The 25,961-nt window shown below is 63.5% G+C and overlaps 1 protein-coding gene across 1 annotated transcript in view; it reads left to right on the forward strand.

Annotated features, from left to right (window-relative positions):
* CACNA1A (calcium voltage-gated channel subunit alpha1 A) overlaps window positions 1-25,961 on the forward strand; it is a 252,419-nt gene that overhangs the window by 118,494 nt on the left and 107,964 nt on the right. Inside the window, exons 8-10 of the mRNA XM_089774768.1 lie at window positions 17,401-17,492; window positions 18,167-18,319; window positions 19,392-19,579. Of these exons, the coding sequence (XP_089630894.1) occupies window positions 17,401-17,492; window positions 18,167-18,319; window positions 19,392-19,579 (433 nt within the window). The remainder of the gene's footprint in view (window positions 1-17,400; window positions 17,493-18,166; window positions 18,320-19,391; window positions 19,580-25,961) is intronic.

Raw genomic sequence — 25,961 nt, forward strand, 5'->3', positions numbered from 1 at the left:
GGGGAGCTGCTCCAGGCCCCCCCTCCCGGGGACGGGTTAACCAGAACCGGTGAGCATCACTCATAAAGGTCACCGGTTAGCCTTTCACCTCCCCGGTTCACCCCCGCAATCGCCACAGGCTGGATCCCAGTGACCCACCACCCGCCGCAGGGGGGCCCTCCAGGCCAGCATGCTGGGCCTCTCCCTCGCCACGGAACTCACCCTGCAGTTGTCCATAGTGGGTGTGACAGCGCGTCGGGGTTCCCCCACCTCCTGCACCCCCGTAGTGGCACGAACAGACTCCGCCAGCCAGTAGAACAGAGGGAGTTTATTGCTTCTCCAGGACACAGCCCAGCACAGATGGAATCAGGTTCCAGGGCAGGCCTAGGATGCCTCAGCCCCCCTTGAGATGGGGGAGCCTGGGCCCCTAAATCCCAGCCCCCTTGCTTAGGCTGCCTCCTCCATGATACCAGACAGAAACTGCCTCTCTTCCAGCCCTGCCCCCCAGCCAGGGGCTGGTCTCCGCCCTCCTCCCTTTGTCTCCCTCCCTGGGAGGCTGAGCTGGGGTGTCTGGGTTAATCCACATTTGGGAGAGTCAGTGAGAATCTCCCACCCCAGCGCAGGGGGACCCCGGGTCACAGAGCAGACAGCCCCCCCCACGCCACAGTGGGCGTCTCCCCGGGGCCACGGCCCGGTTGTGAGGTCCCGCCCATTTCCCTCCCCGGCTCGCTGAGGGGTTTTGTCCCTCACAGAACAGCAAGGGGTGAGAGAACACCCAGGGCCAGGTCTTCCCCTGGAGTAAACTAGCGGGTCTCACCAGCACATCCGAATGGCCAGACAGGGCCAGAGAAAAGGTCCCTCTAGCCCAGGGTCCTGACCCTTCCCCCATCAAACAGAGGCCAGGGACACCTGTGTGGCCAGTAGCCCTTGAGGGACCTGCCTTGATGAATTGATCTAGTTCTCTTTTGATCTCGGTTACAGTCCAGGTCTTCACAACCTCTTGTGGTCTCCACTAAAGCGAGTGACATGAGAATTCACATCAGCTGGGATCTGGCCCCAAATCTGTTTGGTCAAAACTAGGGATGTAAGCGACTAGTCGACTACCCGATGTTTGCTGGGTTGTCGAGTAGTGACTCAACTAGGCGCCTCCCCCCCCCACTGCCTCTATCTGTGGGGGAGCAGGAGCCAGTGCTGGGGGGAGCCTGCTTATAAGCCGGTTCAGAGGGCAGGAGAAGTAGAGGCGCAGCAGAGAAAGGGCTTGAGTGGGGCAGAAGCTCCGACCCCTGTGCCTCTCCCTATGAAACGTAGCAAGATCCCCGGGGCTCAAAGGGAGAGGTGGGACCCCGGGCGAGCGTCACCGCTGCTCTTCTGCCTTTGAAATGCAGACCTGGGCGGCTCTCGCTACATTTAAAAGGCATCGGCGCAGCAGGGGTAGCGAGCCCCCCCCCCACTGGCTAAGTGAGTAGTCGATGGAAATTCAATGGGAATGTCATTGATTAATCGACATGTAACGTCCCTAGTCAAAACATTGTCCCTAGGAGCCAGCGCTGCCTGACCCTGCCCACGCCCGCCCTTGAAACGCTGCGATCTTCCGATGGCTTGTGTCCACACGCCGCACCGGCCCGGTGTTCTCTGGCTGCAGGGGCAGGTGGGGGCTGCTGCAGGACATCCTGTGCCCAGCACAGAGTGGAAGTGACCCAAAGGCCCCGGGGCTGGGCTGCAGGCGGCTCGGGGCTTGCAGAGGACGGTGGCGTGACCGGGGCTGGGGAGGGAAGGGGTCTGTCCTGAGCCACGCTGCTGAGCACGGGCTGAGTGAGTCCCAGGGCTGGGGGTGGAAATGGGGCTGGGAAAAAAGGCAGCCACGCGTGAGGAAACTCCACCCCTCTCTCCCCTCACCGGCAGGGAGAAGCGCCTGGCTCCCCTGAGTCACCCAGCGGGGACAAAGGAGACCAGCTGGGAGAGAGGCAGGGCGAGAGGGGAAGCGAAGGGCAGACCACACCCTGGGAATGGGGGCCTCTTCTGGGCAGCCACTGGCAGGGTCCAGGCGGCACAGTCCCAACCAGAGGCACTTCCAGGCCAGCAGGAACGTACCAGCTGCCCCCCTCCCACGTCTCTCTTGGGCTCACACTCGTCCCCTCTCCGAGCTTCCCTCTTCCATTCGCTCCTGGCCGGCTGCCCCATGCTAAGGGTGGGGCCGACCCCGCTGGCCTGACCGGCCACATGGCACCCCCGGGTGTAACGGCGGCACCCCGTGCGCAGCCATGCAGCCTCAGGCCCTTTGTCCATCAGTCTGTGTCTCTCGCTCAGCCTCCCGTGCTGCTGACGCTCTCACGCGGTTCCTGGGGCCTCGTGCTGGTGGCTGCCGGGGAGCCGGGCTGGGCTGGGTGGTCTGACAGCCAGTGTGGCCACTGGCCCAGGACCCTGTGGCCTCGAGGCAGCACTGGCGCTGGGGGAGAGCCCGCTACTGAGCCACCCAGCCCACTCCCCTGCACCCTGGCTTGCCCCCGGGGTCTTTGCTCTGCCCCTCGCCTGCTTGGCCAGTGCTGGGCAGAGTGGTGGGGCTGCTGGGCACATGCCGACCCTGCTCGAGAGGAACCCAGCCCCGGGGTGGGGCCCCACAACCTGTCACGCTGCTGCTGCCTCCGTCCCTGGCCACTCTGCAGTGCTGGTTGTGGCGGCTCCCGACCCAAACACACGAGTTCCTGGGGGGGGGAGATTTCTGGGGTCCCCTTGGACACGGGGAGGGCTGCTCTGGCGCTGCTGTACCCCAGCCTGCAGCAAGGGATTCCCAGCCCATCTCCCGAGAGGCTCTGAGTGGCGCTGCTGCAGTTTTGCCGTGCTAATGGCTTCTTCCTCCCCAGCGTGGTGTGTGGGGGGAGCTGCAGGGGAGGCTGGCAGGCGGGCGGTGGAAGTCTCCTGAGCAGAGAGCTAGCTGTGGAGCCTATGGCTTCAAGAGAGGGAGGCTAGGCTCTGGCAGAGGGTCTGGGAGGCTGCACTGATGCTGCCCTGGCCCCAGGGAGGTGGTGCCCACGGGCTGTGGATGGCTTGAAGGGAAGGCAGGAGTACGTGGGATAGCTCCCAAATCAGAGTTTTCCCTGAGTCTGGGGAACCCCCTGAACCCCTCTGGGTGTGCCCCTTGTGGGCTGGGGGGGCAGCCCCCACCCACTAAGGAGTGTCAGCCGCTCAGCGGAGCCACACATGGGTCCCAGAGCCCAAGGCATGGCACCTGGGCACGGGGCCAGCAGAGGCAGGCTGCAATGGGCTGGCTGGGGGCCCGGGTGCCCCTCACAATGGAGCAGCCCTAGGGACACTTAGCAAGAGACGTCTGAGGCGTCATGCTGTGCTGCTCTGAGGGTGCGTGCCGTGGGCCGCAGGGGTATCTGTGCACACCCGCGCATGCCGTGTGGGACTCTACATGTGAGCATGGGCCCCGGTAATGAGGCAGGTTGCTGTATATATCTGTCCACACAGTAGTATTTATGCAGCCCGAGAATGCTAGTCCTGATGGCTCTTTGTCATATGGCGTGTGTGGCGCCTTTGTGCACATTCACACACATGTACTTACACACGTGAGGGAGCGTGTTGCTCTACACATGTGCATGTTCACGGCGTGCTTGCAAGTGCATCGTGTGTGCCAGGGAAGTCGTGTGTGATTAGTGTGCTGCTGTGCACTTGCGCTGATTGGGGATGGGAGCAGATAACTGGCTAACGAGTAGGCATGGCCCTTGCCGGGTAATGCTTGCTGCTTCCGATTAACCAGCTGGGGCTGGAGCGCCGCTCAACTGCTTAAATGTATCATTTAGCTGGTTAACGGATGAAAGGGGAGTTTACTTCCCTCGCCCTGATCCCCTCCGCTCCGCGGGAGATTCCAGCCAGCGCAGGTCCCTTAGCATCCTGCGCCCCCCCTGGGGACAGCGGGGCCACGCACAAAGCCTGCCCCCCCCCCCTCTGCCCACGTCCTCAGCAGAGCTGAGCTCATTAGCATGCCAGGCAGCGCGGGCCCTGATTAGGGAGTCTCCCTGTAGCGGTACCTTGGAGGTGCTTTCCAGACGTGCCCAGCATGCCAAGGCAGGCAGCTTTGCCTGAATGAGGAAGCCGAGAGGCGTGGGCAGGGGGAGGCAGGAGGCCGAGGGAGGCTCTGGCAGGGAAGGAGGTATTGATCTCATGCCTCATCACGGGGTCCTTCCGCCGGTTCTGCCGGGGGCTCATCCTGGGCGTTGGGAGGACCAGGAAGACGCAAGATGCTGGCAGTGGCAGCGCACTTCTCGGCAGAGCAGGGTGGGTGCCAGGGAACGCGCACACCTGCGTTTGGGCGCCTCTGTTCCCAGCAGGCTCTGGGCTTGGAGGGAGGGGCGGCTCTGCTCCGTGTGCCAGCGTGGACTGAAAAGCCAGGTGCTTGGCCGTCTGAGGAGGACGCAGAGGGCTGTCTCGGCTGCCCTCACGGGGTGTGGGCGCTGGCTCGTTCGGGTACCAGAACAGTCAAGCACGGGCTGCATATGCCTTCCCAGGAAACAGGGCCGCCAGCCCACGTTGCAGCCCACTCCGCTGAGCTAGCCCCATGGACACCTCTCCACGGGCTGCCCTGAGATGCGTGGGGGCGGCAGAGGCAGAGCTGGCACCAGTCAGATGTCTCTCTCGGTCATGGCTCGGTCTCTTCCGACTGTGCCCCGGCCTTCCAGCCCCCCACGAGGCACTGCAGGAGAAGGGGCTGGAAGCCAGGAACGCTCTCCTGCAGAGAGAGCATGACAAGCATGCGGTTGTGGCCCAGGAAAGAAGGTTACTAAGAGGGGACCTGCTGACCCTCGGTGCTGCAGGGACGGGTCACCCTGTCAGAACACAAGGGACAGGGGCAGTTATCACTTCCAACAGGCCAGGCCAGCATCGCTCGAAGGAACGGGGTGTCGCTGGTCCGTGGGGCTCACTGCTCGCGGCAGCTCTGAGGCCGATTCTGAGAGGCTGCGGCTGCCCGAGTCCCAACCGTCCAGCTCACACAGCTGGCAGAAGAGCTGGGAGACCTCTTGCTTCAGGGCTGAATCAGATCCCTGGCTGAGAGAGACCACAGCGAGACCGATGTGGGGGGCAGGCTGCCCCAGGCCCGCCTGCTGAGGGGTGCTTGCATTTGTCCCCAGGGTATCTGCTACTGACCACTGTCGGAGAGAGGCGGCGGGCTAGATGGACCTGAGGTCAGATCCGGTCTGGCAGCTCTTGGGTTCCGGAGGGGGGGTCTGTGTGTTTGTCTGCTGCCTTGCTATGGCTGTTTATTTGGTGCATTGTGGTAGTGCCGCGGGGCGCCGTCATGGGCCAGGACTGCATTGTGCTCAGCCCTGTGCGAGGGATGTGAAATATTGAGTAACTGACCAATCGAACAGTCGATGCATTTTGCTTCGACTATTCGATTAGTCACTAGGGCAACTCTGCCTCTGACGTGTAGCCACGGCCCACGTGGAGCCCGAGGTCAGCTGGGGGCACCCTCCCCTGCTGAGCCGCCTCCCAGGCTCTGTGCAGCACAGCTGTCTGAAGCACCCCTTTCTTTTCCCCCATCCGGGAGTGACTAGTCGCCTACCCTGCCACCTATCCGATAAGCGTTTGCTCGAGTAGTCGCCTAGTTGTTCACATCTCTAGCCTGTACATGATGCTTATCCTCCTGGGTGCTGTACGAACACAGAAGAAAGCGACGGTTCCTGTCTGAGAGAACTCCCAATGGGTGCGTGTTTACGGAGCCCAGGGGGAAGGGGGTCTCTCTGTTCTGAACCTGTCTCCTCTCCACTGATGGGGGGCGTGGAAGAGGCCCACAGACACAGAGCGAGAGAATACACTTCCTTCAGGGGCCGCTTTCATTGACTGAACGCGGGAGGTAGAAGTGTAACCGTTTACACAGTTGACTGAAGCACTAGCTGATGTTTATCTGTGTCCCTTACGGTGCCACGCCAGCCCCCCGGGAGCCGGGGAGTGGGCACTGCAGTAGAAATGCTGTACTGCAGAGTGTGCAGCGCGTGTAACGGCTGGATTTTTAGCGGGCGCGTGGTTACATTTTACGCAATGTTTTACGTCCTGAGCCTGAACTGTGACTGGCCCGTGCCCGGCATAGCCTGCAGGGCGTTTGGGACTTGGCTGCACAGGAAGGCTTGGTGTGTGAGGCGCCCAGGACCTTGGAGGGAGTCTGTGGGGCATGGTCTGTGTGTGTGCAGGTGTTTGTGCGCTGTGTGTCCGTGCTTGGATGGAGATGAGGGGAACGTGTGCGCGGCAGAGGGGCAGAGCTGAACCTGCCTTTGATCGGCTCTGGGAGCCGGGAAGTCCCCTCCCGGGACGTGCTCTCAGTGAGACGTTAATTACTGCCTCTGCCTTTGCTCCATTGTCCTGCCTTCCCAGGGCTCTGCGGATGGGGAGCAAGTGCTGTTTAATGCTGTCACAATATTTTAGCACAGCGCTGCTTGCTCACTTTCCCCGAAATTGTGTTTCTCCTGCCTTGATGCTCAGGCCTGTCACTGCCTGCTCCAGGGCCGAGTCCGCGTGCTCTGTGGCTGGCATTGCCGGGGCCACGGAGCCTGCTAGCCCTGCTGTCCCATGCGCCAGATCAGACCTGGCCCCATCAGGTTCGCTGTCCGGCCCTGAGCAATGGCCTCATGCTTCGGAGGAAGGCAGCCGCTCCCTTTCTCATTCAGTGGGACAGGGAGGAGTCCTGCCTGGCCCCCGTGCTGACCAGCCCAGGCCTCGCCATCAGAGATGCTAACTCCCTGCAGAGCCAAGGCTGTTAAGGGCCACAGAGGATCCGTCTCGGGATCCGGCCTGTGCACGTCTTGTCTCTCTGGTCTGTTTATCTGTTGCCATGTGGCTCGGTGTCCGTCTGCCCCGTGCTGGCTGTTTGTCCATCTATTTGCCTCCCCTCCCCCCTCGCGCTTCCCCAGGACTGGCTCTGAGCCAGGGGAAGGAGAGTTTCCTTTTGCTGATTCTGCGCTTTCAAGTCCCCGATTGCTGGAGCCGCGGCCGCCTCTTGCCCTTGGTTTCTGGGTAGCGAGAAGAACTCTGCCCCCCCCCGAACCCACCTTCCTTCGATGAGGTGACCCCCTGCGCTCCCCTTAAGGTGTGCGACTGTGCGGGTGCACCCCAGGAATCTGAGGCCCACCCACCTCGGCAGAGCCGCGCTGTGGCTGGTCAGCTGCTCCAGGGCGGGGCTGCGGGCCAGCCACCTGCAACGCATCCCTGCCCCAGGAGCAGTAGGGCAGCCACCACTTGGCCCTGGCCCTAGCTCCTGTGCTTCCCCAGGCTGGAGCCATGGGCCACGTGTTGGGCAGTGACTGCGGCCCCAAGACCTGGGGGTAGGGGCTGGGGGCTGCTCCGGCGACTGGAGCTGGCTGGGGCCCCGTGGTCTGGGCCTGATGGGGGTGCCAGGCCCTTGGCTGCCTTCCCCGCTGTGCCCAGCTCAGTGGGGGAGCGAGCAGGAGGCCGGCTTGCTCACTTTGCCTGCCTCGTGGTGCACTAGGTGCTGCGGCTCTGCGCCTGTGGCCGGGTGTTTGCTGTAGCTGGCTCCTGTCCCCCGGCGCGGAGCAGTGGCATGGCCAGGGCGGGACAGGCCCAAGTGTTGCCGGCGGAGCTGCCGGGGGCCGCCAAGGGGCCCTGGCTGTTGAGAGTCCCTCTGAGGAGATGAGACCTTCCCACCGGCCCCCTGGAGGTGGGCATGAGCCCCCCTGGCTTCTCATGCTGCAGCTGCTCCTGCATTGCCCGGGGTGCAGGTAGGCTGGAGCTGCTGTGCCCAGTTCGCCGGGGGCGCGTGCAGGCTGGGGCCTCACTGTATGCGTCTCCCTCCCTCCAGGGGTGGGTACTGGGTCCTTTAGGGTTAAGCTCGTGGCGGGTTTGTTCTGTAACCCCCCTGCTTTGGGTGTCTTGCGGTTTGTCAATCTGTTGTCAGCAACATCCCCCTCGTCTTTCACCATCTCTGATAACCTCGTATTTGGGGCAGGGGTAGTTGGGGCGGCTGAGTCTGGTTTCCTTGTGCGCGGTTCATGTGGAAGCGGACCGTGCCGTGGTATTTACACATCTCCCGAGTGGCAGGCGTTCCGGTTCTGAAGGCCCGTTGTGCCAGGCTCTGGCCGTGATCTGACCGTCCGTGCACTCAGGAAAGAAATCCCACCTCCCGTGCGCCTGAAGGCTCTTCTGAGGAGGAGAGGACATTGGCGTGGGGGTTGGGAAGGGGTATTTGTAAATCAATCTCCTGTCGAAATGCTGCTCTCTGGAGAGAGCGAAGAATTTAGAACGTTTCCCCCCACTCACTGATTTCCCCCCACTCGATTTGTCATTAACCTCTCTCACGCACAGCGCTGCACGACTATTTTGAACTCCTTCAGCTTTAAAAAAATTGTGGCCTACATTTACTCAGAAGCACCTCCCCCCCCCCGAAATCCCTGCGAACGGGCCTGTAGCAGCTTCCCTGTAGCTGCGTGGCGTCTGCCCAATGCTGGAGCCGGGCTGTGCTGCAGCTGCTCCTGGGGCTGAGCCCCCTGCATCTCTTTCGCCACCTGCACCCCTCTTTTGCCTCTCAGAGCCGCCTGCCCCCAACACGCTGCCCCTTCCCTGTCCCCCCATGTCACTGCCCAGCACCTCACTCCCTGCATACCCAGGGCACTGACAGCAGCTTCCCAATGCCCCAGGTGGGGACTCACAGCAGCCCCACAAGGAGCAGCCTTGGGCAGTCCCTGCCCTGCACAGGGGCTGCCCAGGGAGCAGCGCTTCTGGGGGGGGCACATCTCCCCTTCTCCCTCGAGGTGGGGAGGTGCGGCCTGGGGGAGTCTCTTGGGGAGCAGCGCTAGTAGTGGGTGCCATGGTGGCACCCGTCCGAACGAGCGCTCGTGCCCTCGCTGTCGGTGCACAAGACAAAACTCACTCTGCACCTGGATGGACAATCTTAGCAGGACACTGGGGACCCCTTCCCATGTGTGCAGGCCCCCTGCAGACAGACCCTGGGGCCTGACTGCAGCAACGGGCTAAATTCACCCCTTGGCTTTGGTGAGATGCATTCTGGCTACAGTCAGGGCGCAGTGCTGGGAGCATTGCTTGCCAAGCAGCTGGGAGCCATAAGCCCTATTGCTGGGTCAGGCCAAAGGTCCATCTAGCCCAGAGTCCTGTCTGCCGACTGTGGCCAGTGCCAGGTGCCCCAGAGGGAGTGAACAGAACAGGGAACCATCGAGTGATCTGTTGCCCATTCCCAGCTTCTGGCAAACATCCTTGGTATAATAGCTATTGATGGATCTCCCCTCCTTTCGTTTATCTAGTTCTTTTTGGAACCTTTTTTACAGTCTTGACCTTCACATCATCCTCTGGCAAGGAGTTCCACAGGTTCCTTTTGTTTGTTTTAAACCTGCTGCCTGTTCATTTCATTTGGTGATTTATGAGAAGGAGTAAATAGCACTTCTTTAGATACTTTCCCCACACCACTCATGATTTTATAGACCTCTATTCTATCCCCCTGTAATGGAGCTAGGCTGAAAGGCCATAGAGAAGTCCTCCAAGAGGCTAGAGAGGCTCTGGAGGAACTAGCCAATCAGGAGCCAGGAGGGACTACAAAATGAGCTGAAGGACCTGAAGGGAGAAGGTTGGGGTGGGAGGTGCTGTCTGGTAGTTAGGGACACCTCAGAGTGGGGAAACAGACTGAGAGGCTGGACTTAGAGGGACACTAGTGAGGGTGCTGGGATGGGCCCCGTTAGAGGTGTACCTGGAAGGGGGTTGATCCCCAGAGGGTGTGACTCAGCCGACTGGCCAAAAGGCTGTCAGCCAGAGAGAGTGCAGGCACCCGCACTCGGCCAAATGGGGGTGCTTGTGTGAGGTGAGGGCTGACCCCGTTACACCCCCCAGTCGTCTCTTTTCCAAGCTGAAAGTCCCAGTTTTATTCTCTCTCCTCCCTACACAAGTCGCTTTGATCACCATGGTTGGAGCTCCAGGGGCACCCGGTGGGCACCGGGAGCAGTGCAGTGGAGCCAGTGTGCCCGGGGGATGTGCAGGGTGGTGAGGAGACCATGGGACCAGGGGCCCCTGCTTGGGCAGCTGCTGCCGAGGCTGAGAGCTCCCCCGCCAGGGTCTCTGCGGGACACGGCTGGAGCACCCCCAGGGACTCGGGGTCAGGGCTAACGGGGGGGGGGGGGATCAGGCTGCCCGCCCGCGCTGCTCCAGCACCGTAGCTGAGAAGATTCTTTCTCCTCCAGAGCAGGGGAACCTGGAGGCCCCCCTACACCTTGGAGGAGCGGGGTTGCCTCAGACACCGGTGCTTTCATCAGCTCCTCTCTTCCCCCCCCGGGCCTTGGCAGCCTGCTCCCTCCGGGATCCTCTGCCCTAGGCTGGGGGGGGGCATGAGCAGAGAGAGCCTGGCCCTGTCTGTGCCCATCGCTCCAGGTGCCTGCTAATGCTGAGATGGTCCGCAGGCCCAGGGGGCAGCGTGGAGCTGCTCTCTGCTGCCATGGCCAGGCGGTGGCAGGGCCCCTGGGAAATGTACAAGGTGGATGGAAGGGTCTAGCCAGCCCTGTGCACACCCCACCCTGCCCCGTCTCAGCCCACAGTGGAGGGCCCCCCCATGGGAGAGGAAGTTTTAGGGGGGCCTGTCTGTCATCTCTGCTAAGGCTGCTGGCAGGGGGCTGGGTGCACCAGCATTGCTGGGGTGGGGACATGGCCATCTGGGCTGAGCCCTGCCCTCGCCCAACCCTCTGGCCCCTGGGGGTGGGCAGCAGAGCGCTGGCAAAGGAGTGTGGGAGTTCAAGGCCAGAAGGCATCAGCAGACCCTGTTGTGTGACCTCCTGTCCATCACAGGCCACGCCCAGCCCTGTGCACCAAGCCCCGCCCTCCTGTCCATCACAGACCACGCCCAGCCCTGTGCACCAAGCCCCGCCCTCCAATCCATCACAAGCCACCCCCAGCCCTGCACACCAAGCCCCGCCCTCCTGTCCATCACAGTTCACCCCAGCCCTGTGCACCAAGCCCCGCCCTCCAGTCCATCACAAGAAGCCCCCAGCCCTGGCACCAAGCCCCGCCCTCCAATCCATCACAAGCCCTGCCCAGCTCTGCACACCAAGCCCCGCCCTCTTGTCCATCACAAGTATCCCCCCCAAGTTTGTGCACCAAGCCCCTCCCTCCTCTCCATCACAAGCCACCCCCAGCCCTGCACACCAAGCCCCGCCCTCCTGTCCATCACAGTCTGCCCCAGCCCTGTGCACCAAGCCCCACCTCTGGGCTCAGGCCAAGTATCCCAGCTGGTTGGACCCTGAACTGCGGGGGCCACAGGCAGAGAACAGGAAGCCCCGCGGGGCTGACCCCTGAACTCAGCAGTGGCAGGAAATGGAGGTGGTGCGATGTACTCGGGGCTGCCATGGGCAGGCGGTGGCCTGGTGCATGGGGAAGAGGGGCGGGAGGCTGTGCTAATGGGAGGTATTTGGGGGAGGTTCTCTGATGGCATCGCCAGTTGCGCTGCCCCTAGCAGCTTGCAGGGCTGGCTTCTCCGAGCTGCCAGCCCACAGTATATATGGGGGGAAGGGACAATTACGGGGCATTTGGCATCCCTGGGTGGGTGGGACTTGCCCCATTCCTGTGCCGCGGTTGCGTCATTCATCTCTGTCCGGAGCAGCATCATTCAATGTGAAACGCCTGCCTGGAGCTGCTGGGGTCCCGGCTGTCGGGTTAGGGGAGGGCATAGGCTGTGCCAGGTGCCCTTGACCCAGGGTGCGAAGGAGAATGGGAGAGCGGGGGTAAAGGGGATCCCAGCAGAATCTGCTCCCCCGAGTGGAGCCCTCTGGGAGAAGTGAGGCAGGAAGGGGAGGCTGGACAGGGGGAGGGGACACCAGAGAAAAGAGGGGCCAGTGGCTGGGGGAGGAGAGGAGTGTTAACCTGAGGAAGGGAGAGGCAGCCGCAGGGCCAGCTCCCAGCTCCTGCCCCAGTGGCCTGGGGCATTCCTGCCTGCCCCAAGGGCACGGAGCTAGTGCCGTCCCTCGCACCTGCAGTGGCACGTGGGTGTGCCCACATTTACAGGCACATGGAGCTCTCGCACTTGTCACACAGGCCTACAGCGCTCATGCCCATGCTTACGTGTGCACTCTCCCACCAGCGCACGGAGTACGTGCATACACACGTGCACACAGCCATCCAGGCATGCACACGGAGCTCTCCCCCACACGCTCACAGCGCCCAGGCACACACATTCCCTACACACCTGCACGCACACACAGGCTGAAGAGCGGGCAGTGGAAGGTGCCCAAGCCAGCATTTCGGAAGGGTCCTGCTCCTAGCTAAGCACCTTATGTGGCCCCTGCAAGGGCGGTTCAGGTTGGACATTAGGAAAACGTCCTGCCTGCCAGGGGGCTACACGCTGGAATCAGTTGCCTGGGGGGCTGTGGAATCTCCATCCCTGGAGATACCGAAGAACAGGTTGGACAGACCCTGCCAGGCACGGTCCAGCTGGTGCCTGGCCCTGCAGCGAGGGCAGGGGATGGGACTCGATGGCCTCTCGAGGTCCGTTCTCATGTTCTGTGGCTCCGTACCGGCGCAGCGCTGTGCACACCTCCCCCATGGACACATTCTGCTCCCCTTTTCGCTCAGTAGCACCAAGTCCCTCCAGACCTGTCCTGGATCAGGTTGGCCTGGGGGGGGCCTCTGCTCCATGATTGTCTCCCCCTTACACCAAGCTGGGGCTGCCAAGGACCCCCTCCCCCTCTTACAGAGAACTGTGTGTCCGAAACACCCTCGGGGCTGCCCATCGCCACCCTCGCAGGCAACCCGGCACCTGTGCTCTGTGTGACGAGGGAAGATGAGCTACGGCTGGAGCAACCAAGGTGGAACTGGGAGCCTGAATCCTCCCGTGAGGGGCGCTAGCAGCCAGCGCCACGGACGGTGGAGGAGAGATTCCAGGCCGGGGGTGGGCATGTTCAGGACGGGGTAGATGGGCAGAAGATGGTGCTGCCCGGAGGGTGCTTTGGGGCAGGAGGGAAGGGAGCCTCCTGCAGGCCGTAGAAATGGCCCTGGCATTGCAGGGACGCTGGGGAACTGGCTGGACCTTGAGGAGAGCAGAGAGCTGCCAGCGGCCCCGCCCTGGGCAGGGGAGCAGCCTCCCCTGGTGCACTCACCAGGCCCCGGCAGGAAGCGGCGGCTGGGGAGTGACACGGAAGACAGGTACCCGCCCTGCGGTCCTAGTGCTCCCCCAGCCCTCCCCGTCACGCCACCACCTGCCCCTGGCTTCCAGGCAGGGCTCCTTTCCCTCCGCTGCGGCGCACACTCGTACGCACACACGCTGCAGATTGTATCAATGAGATGGGGCTTGTCACCAAGGCAACAAGCATGAATGAGCCCGGGAAGGTAACCCTGGAGACGGTGTGAATGGGAGAGGGCCAGTTGCTATGGAGATCTGGTTAATGGGAAGAGCCCCTCTGGCATGACAGGGACGGGCTCAGCGGCAGGCAGCCGGGCTCCTCCCGTGGGGAGGGGGCGGAATGGGAGCTGGGGCCCGGAGAAGGAGGATGGGGTCTCAGAGTGGTCGGAGCAAAGGACTGCGCGCCAAGACTCTTGGGGTCCGTTTCTTATAGGGGGACCCCCCCCCCAGGAATACCAGTGTACACAGGGGTCCTGGTCCCAGGGTATGAGAACCCCCCTGGCAGTGGGAGCCCAGCCCATCACCCCTCCAGCAAGGCGCAGGCCGGTGTCTCTGGTTCCTGGCAGGGCCCTCCTGGGGAAGGTGAATGGTGCTGGGGTCTGGCTGGCCTGCAGAGCCCCTTCTCCCTGCTAGCCTTGATTCCCGGCTTGCCCTGGGCAGGGTGGTAGCCCCTGCTGAGTCCCTCTGGGCTTTTCCTTGACTTCCCACCCCCTCAGCTCAGCAGGCCGGCTGGGCCCTGGGGTCCCTCGGGCCAGGGGCGGGGGGGGGGGCGCTGGAGGGTGTGGTTAGCTCCGGCCGGCCCTACGGGAGAGGAGAGCCAGACTGGGAAGCTTTGGGCATCGTTCAGCCAGTGAACCCGCCAAGCACAGAGCAGTGTAACAGAGCGGCCCAGTAGGGTACGTCCAGTAGCAATGGGCATTTACTCCGCGCCGGCGCTGGACTTAACTCCCAGAAATGCAGGGTGGGAGGGGACCCAAGAGGTCACGGAGCCCCGCCCCCGCTCTGGGGCAGGTTTAAGAATATCTAGGAACCCTTCCCCCCCACCCTGAAAACCCACCCCTCCAGCTCTGGACCCATCCCTGCTGCGGGGGCTTGATACGTTGGGGGGCCGGGAGGGTCCGTTCTGCTCAGCCAGTCGGATTTCCTGCAGGACGCGGGCCACAGAACTGGCCCCGTGAGGCCTGTGGGAGCCGGGGGGTGTTTTGGAGAGACCACCAGTCTCCATTCAAGGCGCCAAGCAACGAAGGATTTGCTGTTTCTGCGATGCCGACCTGTGCGGACTCCCGAACAGACAGGGTGCTGCTTCGGCCCCCCTCCCCCGGCACTCGCTGACCTTCCTTACAAAGAGGAACGTTGTGATCCCGCATTGTCCTGTGACGTGGTGGGGGGGGGGAGCTGAGGCAGTTTGGGAGACACTAAGGGGGAGGAAGGGGTGGCGTGGCCCGGGGTGCGTGGCCACAGTGCTACGGTTGTTGCTATCCACAGAACAAGAGGTACCAACCCAGGGCTTGACCAGGCCTGCCTGCTGGAGGTGCTCAGGACTAGCCAGAGCTGGACTCCCCAGTATTTTGTCCCCCTCCAGCCATGAGATATGACAGCCCCATTCATTTCACAGCCCCATTCATGGTCACCGTTTGGTGAGCAAGCCCTGCGTGGCTGCTGTGCCCCTCCCCAGAGGTGGCTGCATGTCAGCCCTGACATTCCAGTAGTAGAGCATCATTGCTCCGCTTTTAAACAGCTGCTGTTCCCCACCCCAGAGGAGGCTGCATTTCCATGACCCTGGCGCCACGTTTGTCTGCCTGATTATGTTAGGGATGCTGAGCGAGGGGTATCCTGGATCCCTGCTGCAGGGAAGATTTTCATACTCCCCCATGGTGCCATCAGTCTGCTGTCCCCTTTTTAAGGCTCCTGCCACCTCTTCCTTCCCAGCTCCGGGGAGGTGAGAGCAGCTTTCCTAGGAGAGGCTGACGCCACTGCTCAGCGAGACTATAAATACCCGCCTGACGGCCGCATGCAACAGCACTGAAGGCCGGGGTGGCCTTGCTAATTCTGTAATTAAAAATAGCCAGATGCAGAAGCCGGTGGGAATCTAACCTGCCTCCATCTCCTGCTGGCTTGGAGGGCTGGGCCGGGGGGCAGGCGCCACCCCTCGGCCAGCCGGCCACACTGCAGGCAGCGGCGGGAGCTTAGAGTTGAAGCCACGGGGCAGCAGGACGACTGCGAGGGTGTGAACCCAGGGCAGGCCCCTGGGGTCAGGGGAGTTGCTGCTGCAGACCCCCAGCCTGGTTCGCTGAGCTGGCACCAATGGAAACACACGGAACAGGGCAGCACGAGGCCGCCAGCATCACCTCAGGACAGCTACACAACCACACAACTACACAGCTACGGCATCCTGACACCAAGTGGCAGATACACAGCCACACAAATATGCGGCCACAAAGCTATGCAGCCACACAACTGCACAACTACAGCATTCTAAACACCAAGGCTACGTCTACACTGGCAGGATTTTCCAGAAATGCTTTTAACGGAGAAGTTTTCCATTAAAAGCATTTTCAGAAAAGCGCGTGTAGATTGGCAGGACACTTTTCCGCAAAAGCGCTTTTTGCGGAAAAGCATCCGTGGCCAATCTAGATGCGGTTTTCCGCAAAAAAGCCCCAATCGTCATTTTCGCAATTGGGGCTTTTTTGTGGAAAACAGTCCTGTGCTGTCTACACTGGCCCTCTTGCGCAAATGATTTGCACAAGAGGGCTTTTGCCCAAACGGGAGCAGCACAGTATTTCCGCAAGAACATTGACAATCTTACATGAGATCGTCAGTGTTCTTGCGGAAATTCAAACGGCCAGTGTAGACACAGCCCAAGTGCCAGATACACAGGCACACAAATACGCAGCCACACAACTGCACAACTATGGCATCCTAGATACCAAGTGCCAGATACACAGCCACACAAATACGCAGCCACACAAATGCACAACTATGACATCCTAGACACCAAGTGCCAGATACACAGCCACACAAATACACAGCCACACAACTATGGCATCCTAGATACCAAGTGCCAGATACACAGGCACACAAATACGCAGCCACACAACTATGGCATCCTAGACACCAAGTGCCAGATACACAGGCACACAAATACGCAGCCACACAACTATGGCATCCTAGACACCAAGTGCCAGATACACAGGCACACAAATACGCAGCCACACAACTATGGCATCCTAGACACCAAGTGCCAGGTAAACAGCCACACAGATATGGCATTGTAGAGCCACATAACTCCACAAATACGATATCCAAAAGTGTGAGCACTCACCACACAACCACAGTGTTCTAGGGTGCAAACGCCAGACAAACAGCTACACAAATGCAGCCTCCGACAGCACAGCCAACCACCAGCACACAGATGGAGCCTCCTAGGGCTCGGACAGCCCACCACACAAGAAACGCATTTCCTCACCTGTTCTCCGCATCGGCCCCCACTCCACAGGCCTGTGACAGTTTGAATCTCTCCGGGATGTGCTTCAGAGAGGCCTGGTTCTAGACAGGAGCAAACTTACTGCTGTTTGGGGCCTGCCTCCCCACCTCTCTGGAGATCTCGGGGGAACGTGCTCCAAAGCCTGGCGAGTGTCGGGGCAGCACTGTGAATGGCTGAGGGGCCTGCAGCGCCCCTACGCTGGAGAAGAGTTGCTGGATTATTGGGGTTCTGGCCGTGCTCTGGGGGTGAACGGTAGCACAGGGACGATGGGCCAGGCTGTCGGGATCTGGATCAGGCACTGGTGTGTGGAACTAGGTCACCCTCCCAACATGTCTCCGGCTCCTTTGTAATGCTAGTGCCAGGGGTCCCCATCCCAGAATCCCTTCCCTTCCTGCATCCACCAAGGTCTGGCCCAGGAGCAGCCCCTCTGAGCGGCCACCCGTGGGGGGGCGTGGAGTCCCCGACGCCCCTGGCTCGGCCCCTGTGCGTTTGCCGATTCCCGTCTGGCAGCCAGGAGGGACAGAAGCTTTGTGACCAGAGTCACTGGCTGAACCCCGGGGATTCGGCTTTTAATTAGTGTAAGAAAGCGGCAAGCTCCGAGCTAGATTAAATCCCCTTCCCAGAGGTCTGAATGTGGCGCGATTCCCTTTCCTTCAAAGTGCAGCCGCTGCTGGGTGGGAGGCTGCCCAGTTGCAATGAGCCCCCCCACCCCCGCTTGGCGAAATGACTGTCCCAGGGGGAGGGGCTCCCCTGTCGGGGTAGGAGGCCTTGCTTCCCAGCATGCCCCTCACTGGGCCGCTCTCCCCTTTGCCTCTTGCAGCATCTTGGCGAAGGTCGGCTCTGACTTCGACCTGCGAACGCTGCGGGCAGTGCGTGTGCTCCGGCCGCTGAAGCTGGTGTCGGGGATCCCAAGTAAGTGAGTCAGGCAGTGTGCTCCATGTGGGGCCTGGGATCCAGCCAACCGTCTCTGCCGCCCCCCCATGGGACCCAGGCCCTGCCACCCCCCCCGTGGGACCCAGGCCCTGCCACCCCCCCCGTGGGACCCAGCACCCAAGCCCCGGGCCCTGCCACCCCCCCGTGGGACCCAGCACCCAAGCCCCAGGCCCTGCCACCCCCCCGTGGGACCCAGTACCCAAGCCCCGGCCCCTGCCACCCCCCCGTGGGACCCAGTTCCCAAGCCCTGGCCCCTGCCACCCCCCTGTGGGGCCCAGCACCCAATCTCCGGGCCCTGCCATCCCTCCGTGGGGCCCAGCACCCAAGCCCCGGGCCCTGCCACCTCCTCATGGAACCCAGCACCCAATCTCAGGGCTCTGCCATCCCCCCGTGGGACCCAGCACCCAACCCCAGGGCCCTGCCACTTCTCCATGGGACTTGGCACTGTACCCCACGGCCCTGCCATCTCCCCGTGGGGCCCAGCACCAACCCCAGGACTCAACGGCTCCCTGTGGGACCCAGCTCCGAACAGCAGCCCTGCCCGTCTGGAACTGTAGCTGGGAGCTGGCAGGAGCCGTGGCGGGCGAAGGTTTTAGAAGAGCCCGTGGGTGCCTGCGCGGGGGCCTAGGAGCTCAGAGCATCTCTCCCCACAGGTTTACAAGTGGTTCTGAAGTCCATCATGAAGGCAATGATACCTCTGCTACAAATTGGCCTCCTCTTGTTTTTTGCAATCCTTATTTTTGCAATCATAGGATTAGAATTTTATATGGGGAAATTTCACACCACCTGCTTTGACGTGCTGACAGGTAGGTCCGGAGCGGGAGGCGGGGGTTGCAGGCCAGGCCGCGGGCGGAGGCCAGCACAGCCTCCTGTTACCTGCATGCTGGTCCCTGGCGGGGGGCAGCGTTTGTCTTGGGCCACCAGGCTCCACCCCCACTCTCGCAGAGCCGGTCACTTCTACTCCCAGCTCTCCGGGGGAACCGTCTCAGGCACAGAGCGGCCACCAGGGAGCCAGGGCAACGGGGGTCCAGTCCAGGCACTGGCACTGACCTGCTGTGTGGCCTCAGGCAAGTCACGGTGCCGCTCTGTGCCTCAGTTTCCCAGCTGCGGTGGGAAGGCCACGTTGACATGGACCAAGGCTACAAAGGGCTTGATGAGCCTCAGCTGGAAAATTCCAGTCCTTTCTGCGTGGGGGGGGGGGTGGTGCTGGCTGGCACCAGCCCTGTGGGTGGCAGCCCCCGGCCAGGAATCTGCCTGTGCCCCCCCCCCATTCTCTTTCCTTCTCTCGCTCCCTCCCTCCCGGGGCCCCTGGCCCATGCTCAGTCTGGAGTGGCCTAATTCTGTGGCTCCCCTGACGGCAATGGCGTTACTGGAGAGAGAGCTATTTCTGCAACGTGGCCATGCCAGCGAGAGGGGGGAGGAGGGACCCGCAGGGTCCCAGCAATCTGGCCCTCCCAGCAGACAGGAGAGGAGCGGCTCGGATTTGCTTTGCCAGTGTGGGCGCCCTCGGTGCAGGGCCTCTCCCAGGGCCGGGAGGGGACCTGGGAGTGAGGGGCTGGCACGGGGCCCCAGGAGGGGTCTTCTAAGGTCCTGTCCCTCCTGGCCCTGGCATAGCTGTGGCTTCCCTGTCTGAGTGGGCAAGTCGCGTGTTCTCTGCTCCCTTCTCTGCAGCAGGGCAGCGCAGAGGCGGTGCCAGGCCGAGCTGTGGCTTGGAGAGGCTCAGATTTGCCATGGCCGGGGGGGGAGGTGGGGGGGGCGCTGGAGCTCGGGGGGGGGGGGGGAGGCAGGGAAAAGGCCTGACCTGAGGCCCAGGGCCAGGCTCCCCGCCAGCCAGTGCTGCCCTCAGATGCTTTTCCTCGTCCTTGTCCCACCCTGCAGGTGAAATCAAGCTGGAAGTTCCATGCGGGACAGAAGAGCCGGCCCGCATGTGCCCCAATGGGACCGAGTGTCGGGAGTACTGGGAAGGCCCCAACTACGGGATCACGCAGTTCGACAACATCCTGTTCGCTGTGCTGACTGTCTTCCAGTGTATCACCATGGAAGGGTGGACCGACCTCCTTTATTATGTGAGTCCCTGCTCTGAGGCCTCCCTGCCTGGCACGGGATGCGGTGAGGGACTGGATGGCTTTGCGCGCCTTGGCTGAAGGAGCAGTGCTAAGTGCCGAGATTTCAGGAGTCGCAGTCTGGCTCTGTGCCTCAGTTTCCTCGTGTGTAAAAGGGGGTGGTAATCTCCCAGGCTGGGTTTGCTAACGAACGGCTGGAAAGCAGTGAGCGCTGCCTGCCAGCCTCCCTGACTCTGCTCTGCAGGATTCCTGCGCCCGCCTGTCGTGGGCCATCTCTGCGCCGCAGAACCACTGGCTCCTCCACATCCAGACACTGGCTCCTCTGTGCCCGCCCGGCCTTGCCCTGCCGATCCCTGGACAGGGCACAGATCTGGGCCGGAACAGCCCGTCGCTCGGCTTGGAGTTCTGTCCGACCAGGCAGCCCTGAATCAACCAGGGCTTATTCTCAGCGGGGCCAGAGCTCGGCCCAAGGCAGCCCTGATGCGAGGCCCAGGAGAGGGGCTTGGGGCTCACACGGGTCTGGACTCCAGAGCGAGGCCCAGGAGAGGGACTTGGGGCTCACACGGGTGCGGACTCGTGCGCGAGGCCCAGGAGACGGGTTTGGGACTCACGCGGGTCTGGACTCCAGCGCGAGGCCCAGGAGAGGGGCTTGGGGCTCACGCGGGTGCAGACTCGTGCACAAGGCCCAGGAGAGGGACTTGGGGCTCACGCGGGTGCAGACTCGTGCGCGAGGCCCAGGAGAGGGGCTTGGGGCTCACGCGGGTGCGGACTCGTGCGCAAGGCCCAGGAGAGGGGCTTGGGGCTCACACGGGTGCGGACTCGTGCGCAAGGCCCAGGAGAGGGGCTTGGGGCTCACGCGGGTCTGGACTCCAGCGCGAGGCCCAGGAGAGGGACTTGGGGCTCACGCGGGTGCAGACTCGTGCGCGAGGCCCAGGAGACGGGTTTGGGACTCACGCGGGTGCGGACTCATGCGCAAAGCCCAGGAGAGGGGCTTGGGGCTCACGCGGGTGCGGACTCATGCGCAAAGCCCAGGTGAGGGGCTTGGGGCTCACGCGGGTGCGGACTCGTGCGCGAGGCCCAGGAGAGGGGCTTAGGGCTCACGCGGGTGCAGACTCGTGCGCGAGGCCCAGGAGAGGGGCTTGGGGCTCACGCGGGTGCGGACTCGTGCGCAAGGCCCAGGAGAGGGGCTTAGGGCTCACGCGGGTGCAGACTCGTGCGCGAGGCCCAGGAGAGGGGCTTGGGGTTTAGGCGGGTGCGGACTCGTGCGCAAGGCCCAGGAGAGGGGCTTAGGGCTCACGCGGGTGCAGACTCGTGCGCGAGGCCCAGGAGAGGGGCTTGGGGTTTAGGCGGGTGCGGACTCGTGCGCAAAGCCCAGGAGAGGGGCTTGGGGCTCACGCGGGTGCGGACTCATGCGCAAGGCCCAGGAGAGGGGCTTAGGGCTCACGCGGGTGCAGACTCGTGCGCGAGGCCCAGGAGAGGGGCTTGGGGCTCACGCGGGTGCGGACTCGTGCGCGTGGCCCAGGAGAGGGGCTTGGGGCTCACGCGGGTGCGGACTCATGCGCGAGGCCCAGGAGAGGGGCTTGGGGCTCACGCAGGTGCGGACTCGTGCACGAGGCCCAGGAGAGGGGCTTGGGGCTCACGCGGGTGCGGACTCGTGTGCGAGGCCCAGGAGAGGAGCTTGGGGCTAACGCGGGTGCAGACTCATGCGCGAGGCCCAGGAGAGGGGTTTGGGGTTTAGGCGGGTGCGGACTCGTGCGCAAGGCCCAGGAGAGGGGCTTGGGGCTCACGCAGGTGCGGACTCGTGCACGAGGTCCAGGAGAGGGGTTTGGGGCTCACGCGGGTGCGGACTCATGCGCGAGGCCCAGGAGAGGGGTTTGGGGTTTAGGTGGGTGTGGACTCGTGCGCAAGGCCCAGGAGAGGGACTTGGGGCTCACGCAGGTGCGGACTCGTGCGCGAGGCCCAGGAGAGGGGTTTGGGGTTTAGGCGGGTGCGGACTCGTGCGCAAGGCCCAGGAGAGGGGCTTGGGGCTCACGCGGGTGCGGACTCGTGCGCGAGGCCCAGGAGAGGGGCTTGGGGCTCACGCGGGTGCGGACTCGTGCGCAAGGCCCAGGAGAGGGGTTTGGGGTTTAGGCGGGTGCGGACTCGTGCGCAAGGCCCAGGAGAGGGGCTTGGGGCTCACGCGGGTGCGGACTCGTGCGCGAGGCCCAGGAGAGGGGCTTGGGGCTCACGCGGGTGCGGACTCGTGCGCGACGCCCAGGAGAGGGGCTTAGGGCTCACGCAGGTCCGGATTCATGCGCGAGGCCCAGGAGAGGGGCTTGGGGCTCACGCGGGTGCGGACTCGTGCGCGAGGCCCAGGAGAGGGGCTTGAGGCTCACGCGGGTGCGGATTCATGCGCGAGGCCCAGGAGAGGGGCTTAGGGCTCACGCAGGTCCGGATTCATGCGCGAGGCCCAGGAAAGGGGCTTGGGGCTCACGCGGGTGCGGACTTGTGCGTGAGGCCCAGGAGAGGGGCTTGGGGCTCACGCGGGTGCGGACTCGTGCACGAGGCCCAGGAGAGGGGCTTGAGGCTCACGCGGGTGCGGACTCATGCGCAAGGCCCAGGAGAGGGGCTTGGGGCTCACGCGGGTGCAGACTTGTGCGCGAGGCCCAGGAGAGGGGTTTGGGGCTCACGCGGGTACGGACTCGTGCGCGAGGCCCAGGAGAGAGGCTTGGGGCTCACGCGGGTACGGACTCGTGTGCGAGGCCCAGGAGAGGGGCTTGGAGCTCACGCGGGTCCGGATTCATGCGCGAGGCCCAGGAGAGGGGCTTGGAGCTCACGCGGGTCCGGATTCATGCGCGAGGCCCAGGAGAGGGGCTTGGAGCTCACGCGGGTCCGGATTCATGCGCGAGGCCCAGGAGAGGGGCTTGGGGTTTAGGCGGGTGCGGACTCGTGCACGAGGCCCAGGAGAGGGGCTTGGGGCTCACGCGGGTGCGGACTCGTGCGCGAGGCCCAGGAGAGGGGTTTGGGGTTTAGGCGGGTGCGGACTCGTGCGCAAGGCCCAGGAGAGGGGCTTGGGGCTCACGCGGGTGCGGACTCGTGCGCAAGGCCCAGGAGAGGGGTTTGGGGTTTAGGCGGGTGCGGACTCGTGTGCAAGGCCCAGGAGAGGGGCTTGGGGCTCACGCGGGTGCGGACTCGTGCGCAAGGCCCAGGAGAGGGGCTTGGGGCTCACGCGGGTGCGGACTCGTGCGCAAGGCCCAGGAGAGGGGCTTGGGGCTCACGCGGGTGCGGACTCGTGCGCGAGGCCCAGGAGAGGGGCTTGGGGCGCATGTGGGTGTAGACTCGTGCACGAGGCCCAGGAGAGGGGCTTGGGGCTCACGCGGGTGCGGTCTCGTGCGCAAGGCCCAGGAGAGGGGCTTGGGGCTCACGCGGGTGCGGACTCGTGCGCGAGGCCCAGGAGAGGGGTTTGGGGTTTAGGCGGGTGCGGACTCGTGCGCAAGGCCCAGGAGAGGGGTTGGGGCTCACGCGGGTGCGGACTCGTGCGCGAGGCCCAGGAGAGGGGCTTGGGGCGCATGTGGGTGTAGACTCGTGCACGAGGCCCAGGAGAGGGGCTTGGGGCTCACACGGGTGCGGACTCGTGCGCGAGGCCCAGGAGAGGGGCTTGGGGCTCACGCGGGCGCGGACTCGTGCGCGAGGCCCAGGAGAGGGGCTTGGGGCTCACGCGGGTCCGGATTCATGCGCGAGGGCCAGGAGAGGGGCTTGGGGCTCATGCGGGTCCGGATTCATGCGCGAGGCCCAGGAGAGGGGCTTGGGGCTCACGCAGGTGCGGACTCGTGCGCGAGGCCCAGGAGAGGGGCTTGGGGCGCATGTGGGTGTAGACTCGTGCACGAGGCCCAGGAGAGGGGCTTGGGGCTCACGCGGGTGCGGTCTCGTGCGCAAGGCCCAGGAGAGGGGCTTGGGGCTCACGCGGGTGCGGACTCGTGCACGAGGCCCAGGAGAGGGGTTTGGGGTTTAGGCGGGTGCGGACTCGTGCGCAAGGCCCAGGAGAGGGGTTGGGGCTCACGCGGGTGCGGACTCGTGCGCAAGGCCCAGGAGAGGGGTTGGGGCTCACGCGGGTGCGGACTCGTGCACAAGGCCCAGGAGAGGGGCTTGGGGCTGTGACGTAGTGGGGGTACCTAGCTGGTTTCTATGCTGCTGGCTCTGGGGTAACCCCCACTGGCTGCCGTGGGTACCACGACCCAGCAAAACAGGATGAGTCACTATGCAAACCAGTGGCCAGACACCCCCCATGGAGAGGAACAAAGGAAGGTGGAATGCTGCCTTGGCTGGGGGGCAGGGCTGGAAGTTAGGGAGTTGGTTGGTGGCTGTCTGGGAGGATGGATGAGACAGCCTAGGGAGAGGAGCTGGAGTTTAGGGGCCCAGTCTCCCCCATCTCAAGGGGGCCTGAGGCCTCCTAGCCCAGTTCCTGTAACCAGATTACATCTGTGCTGCGCTGTGCCGGAGGAGCAATAAACCACCCTCAATTCCACTGGCTGGTACAGTCTGTTTGTGCCATTTCGGGGTGCAGGAGACGGGGAACCCCCAACGTGCCGTCACACTGGTGTCAGGAGCGGGATGCACTGCACCCCGTGGATGAAGCTCCCAGCGGCAAGCGACAAGGCGCAGTAGAAGCCAGAGCCCTGGAGCCAGGCGTGCTGGAGACAGAGCGAAGCGGTTCCTGGGAATCGTGGGGCGCTGCAGCACTAGACTGGTGAGTCTGCACCAAGGGGACCAGCGGGCAGATGGCCTACGCCCGACTCTTGAAGGCAGAGCTGGTGGGGCTGTGCAGAGAGAGGGGCTTGCCTGTGCGGAAAGCAACCAAGGCCCAGCTGATTACCCAGCTGGAAGAGAATGACCAGCCACGGGGCCAGGATCTTGTCCCCAGGGGAAGCAGCCAGACCCCACCTGAGAGTGTGTCAGGCTCAGAGAGGGGGAGGAGCGCTGGAACCCACCGGAGAGATGAGACAGCGTCTCCCGGGAGGCCTGCAAGCCGTAGCCCATCTAGGGCAGGGGCCAGCCCAGCGGAGCTGCGGCGGCTGGAGATCCAGCTGCGGATGAAGGAATTGGAAGTACAGGACCGAGAGAAGGAGCGCCAAGATCGAGAGAGGGACCGCCAGGATCGAGAGAAGGAGCGCCAAGATCGAGAGAGGCAGCGACAGCATGAGCTGGCCATGGCAGAGCGGAGAACCTGCGGGGCCCCGGCTGCGCCAAGAGTGGATGGGCCCCAGAGTCCCGGGGATGCCAGGCGCTTGGAGAGGCTCACGGTGGCCCAATTGAAGGACGTGGGCGACATAGACGGGTTCCTCAGCTCCTTTGAGAGGGCCTGTGGGCTGCAACAGGTCCCCCAGCTGACTGGCTGCAGGAGCTCATCCCCGCACTGAACCAGGAGGCGGCCGGAGTGCTCAGCCAGCTGGAGGACCTACAGCCAGGGGATTACAACCGAGTCAAGGAGGCCCTGCTGCACAAGTTCGGGCTGACCCCCGAGATGTACAGGAAGAAGTTCCGGGGGGTACAGAAAGGGCCACGGGAGACCTATGTGGACCTGGCCTCCCGCCTGGCGCAATACTGCCGCAAGTGGGTGTCTGGAGTCGGAGCCCAGACCGCAGAGGAGCTGCTCAAGCTGGTCATGATGGAGCAGTTCTATGAAGCGTGCCCACCCAAACTGAGGCTGTGGCTCAAGGACCGGAGACCAGAGAACCCCCAGGAGGCCGGGAGACTGGCGGATGAGTTCACGGAGAGCCGGTCCGGGTGTGAACGGGAGTCCCGGAGAGAGAGGGAACCGCGCAGAGACCGGATCTCGGCTGAGCGACGGAGGGAGTCAACTACGGGGCGAGACCAAGGAACAGGTCGTCAGCGCCCCAGAGAACCAGCCAGGGCCTGGACAGAGACAGCCCAAAGCCTAACTTGCCATCGCTGTGGGCAAAAAGGCCACAAGAGGGCTCAGTGCACCAGGTCCCAGGACTGGGGACTTTCCAGGGTTAACTGGCTGGGGCGGGAGGAAGGGCAGGCTGCCCCAGAGGCAGGGGCTGGCAGGCAAACCTCAGCTCAGAGAGAGGGGAAGGATGCTCAGTGCACCTCCCCTGGGAGGTCTGATTCTCAGGAGGCGGATTTCTCCGTGTACCGGGTGGGGGCAGGACGGCCCCTGCGGAGCGAGTGCCTCATACCCCTGGAGGTGGATGGTAGGAAGGTGACGGGCTTCTGGGACACGGGGGCGGAGGTGACTCTGGCCCGATCCGACATAGTGGCCCCGGAGCGGATACTACCCCACGCGCAGCTGACCCTGAAGGGCATAGATGGGTCCCCGTTTAAGGTGCCTGTAGCCCGGGTGCATCTGAAATGGGGGGCGAAGGAAGGCCTCAAGGAAGTGGGG

This window comes from Pelodiscus sinensis, chromosome 31 (genome assembly GCF_052426305.1).
Source record: "Pelodiscus sinensis isolate ZL-2025 chromosome 31, ASM5242630v1, whole genome shotgun sequence".
NCBI classification, from domain to species: Eukaryota; Metazoa; Chordata; order Testudines; family Trionychidae; genus Pelodiscus; species Pelodiscus sinensis.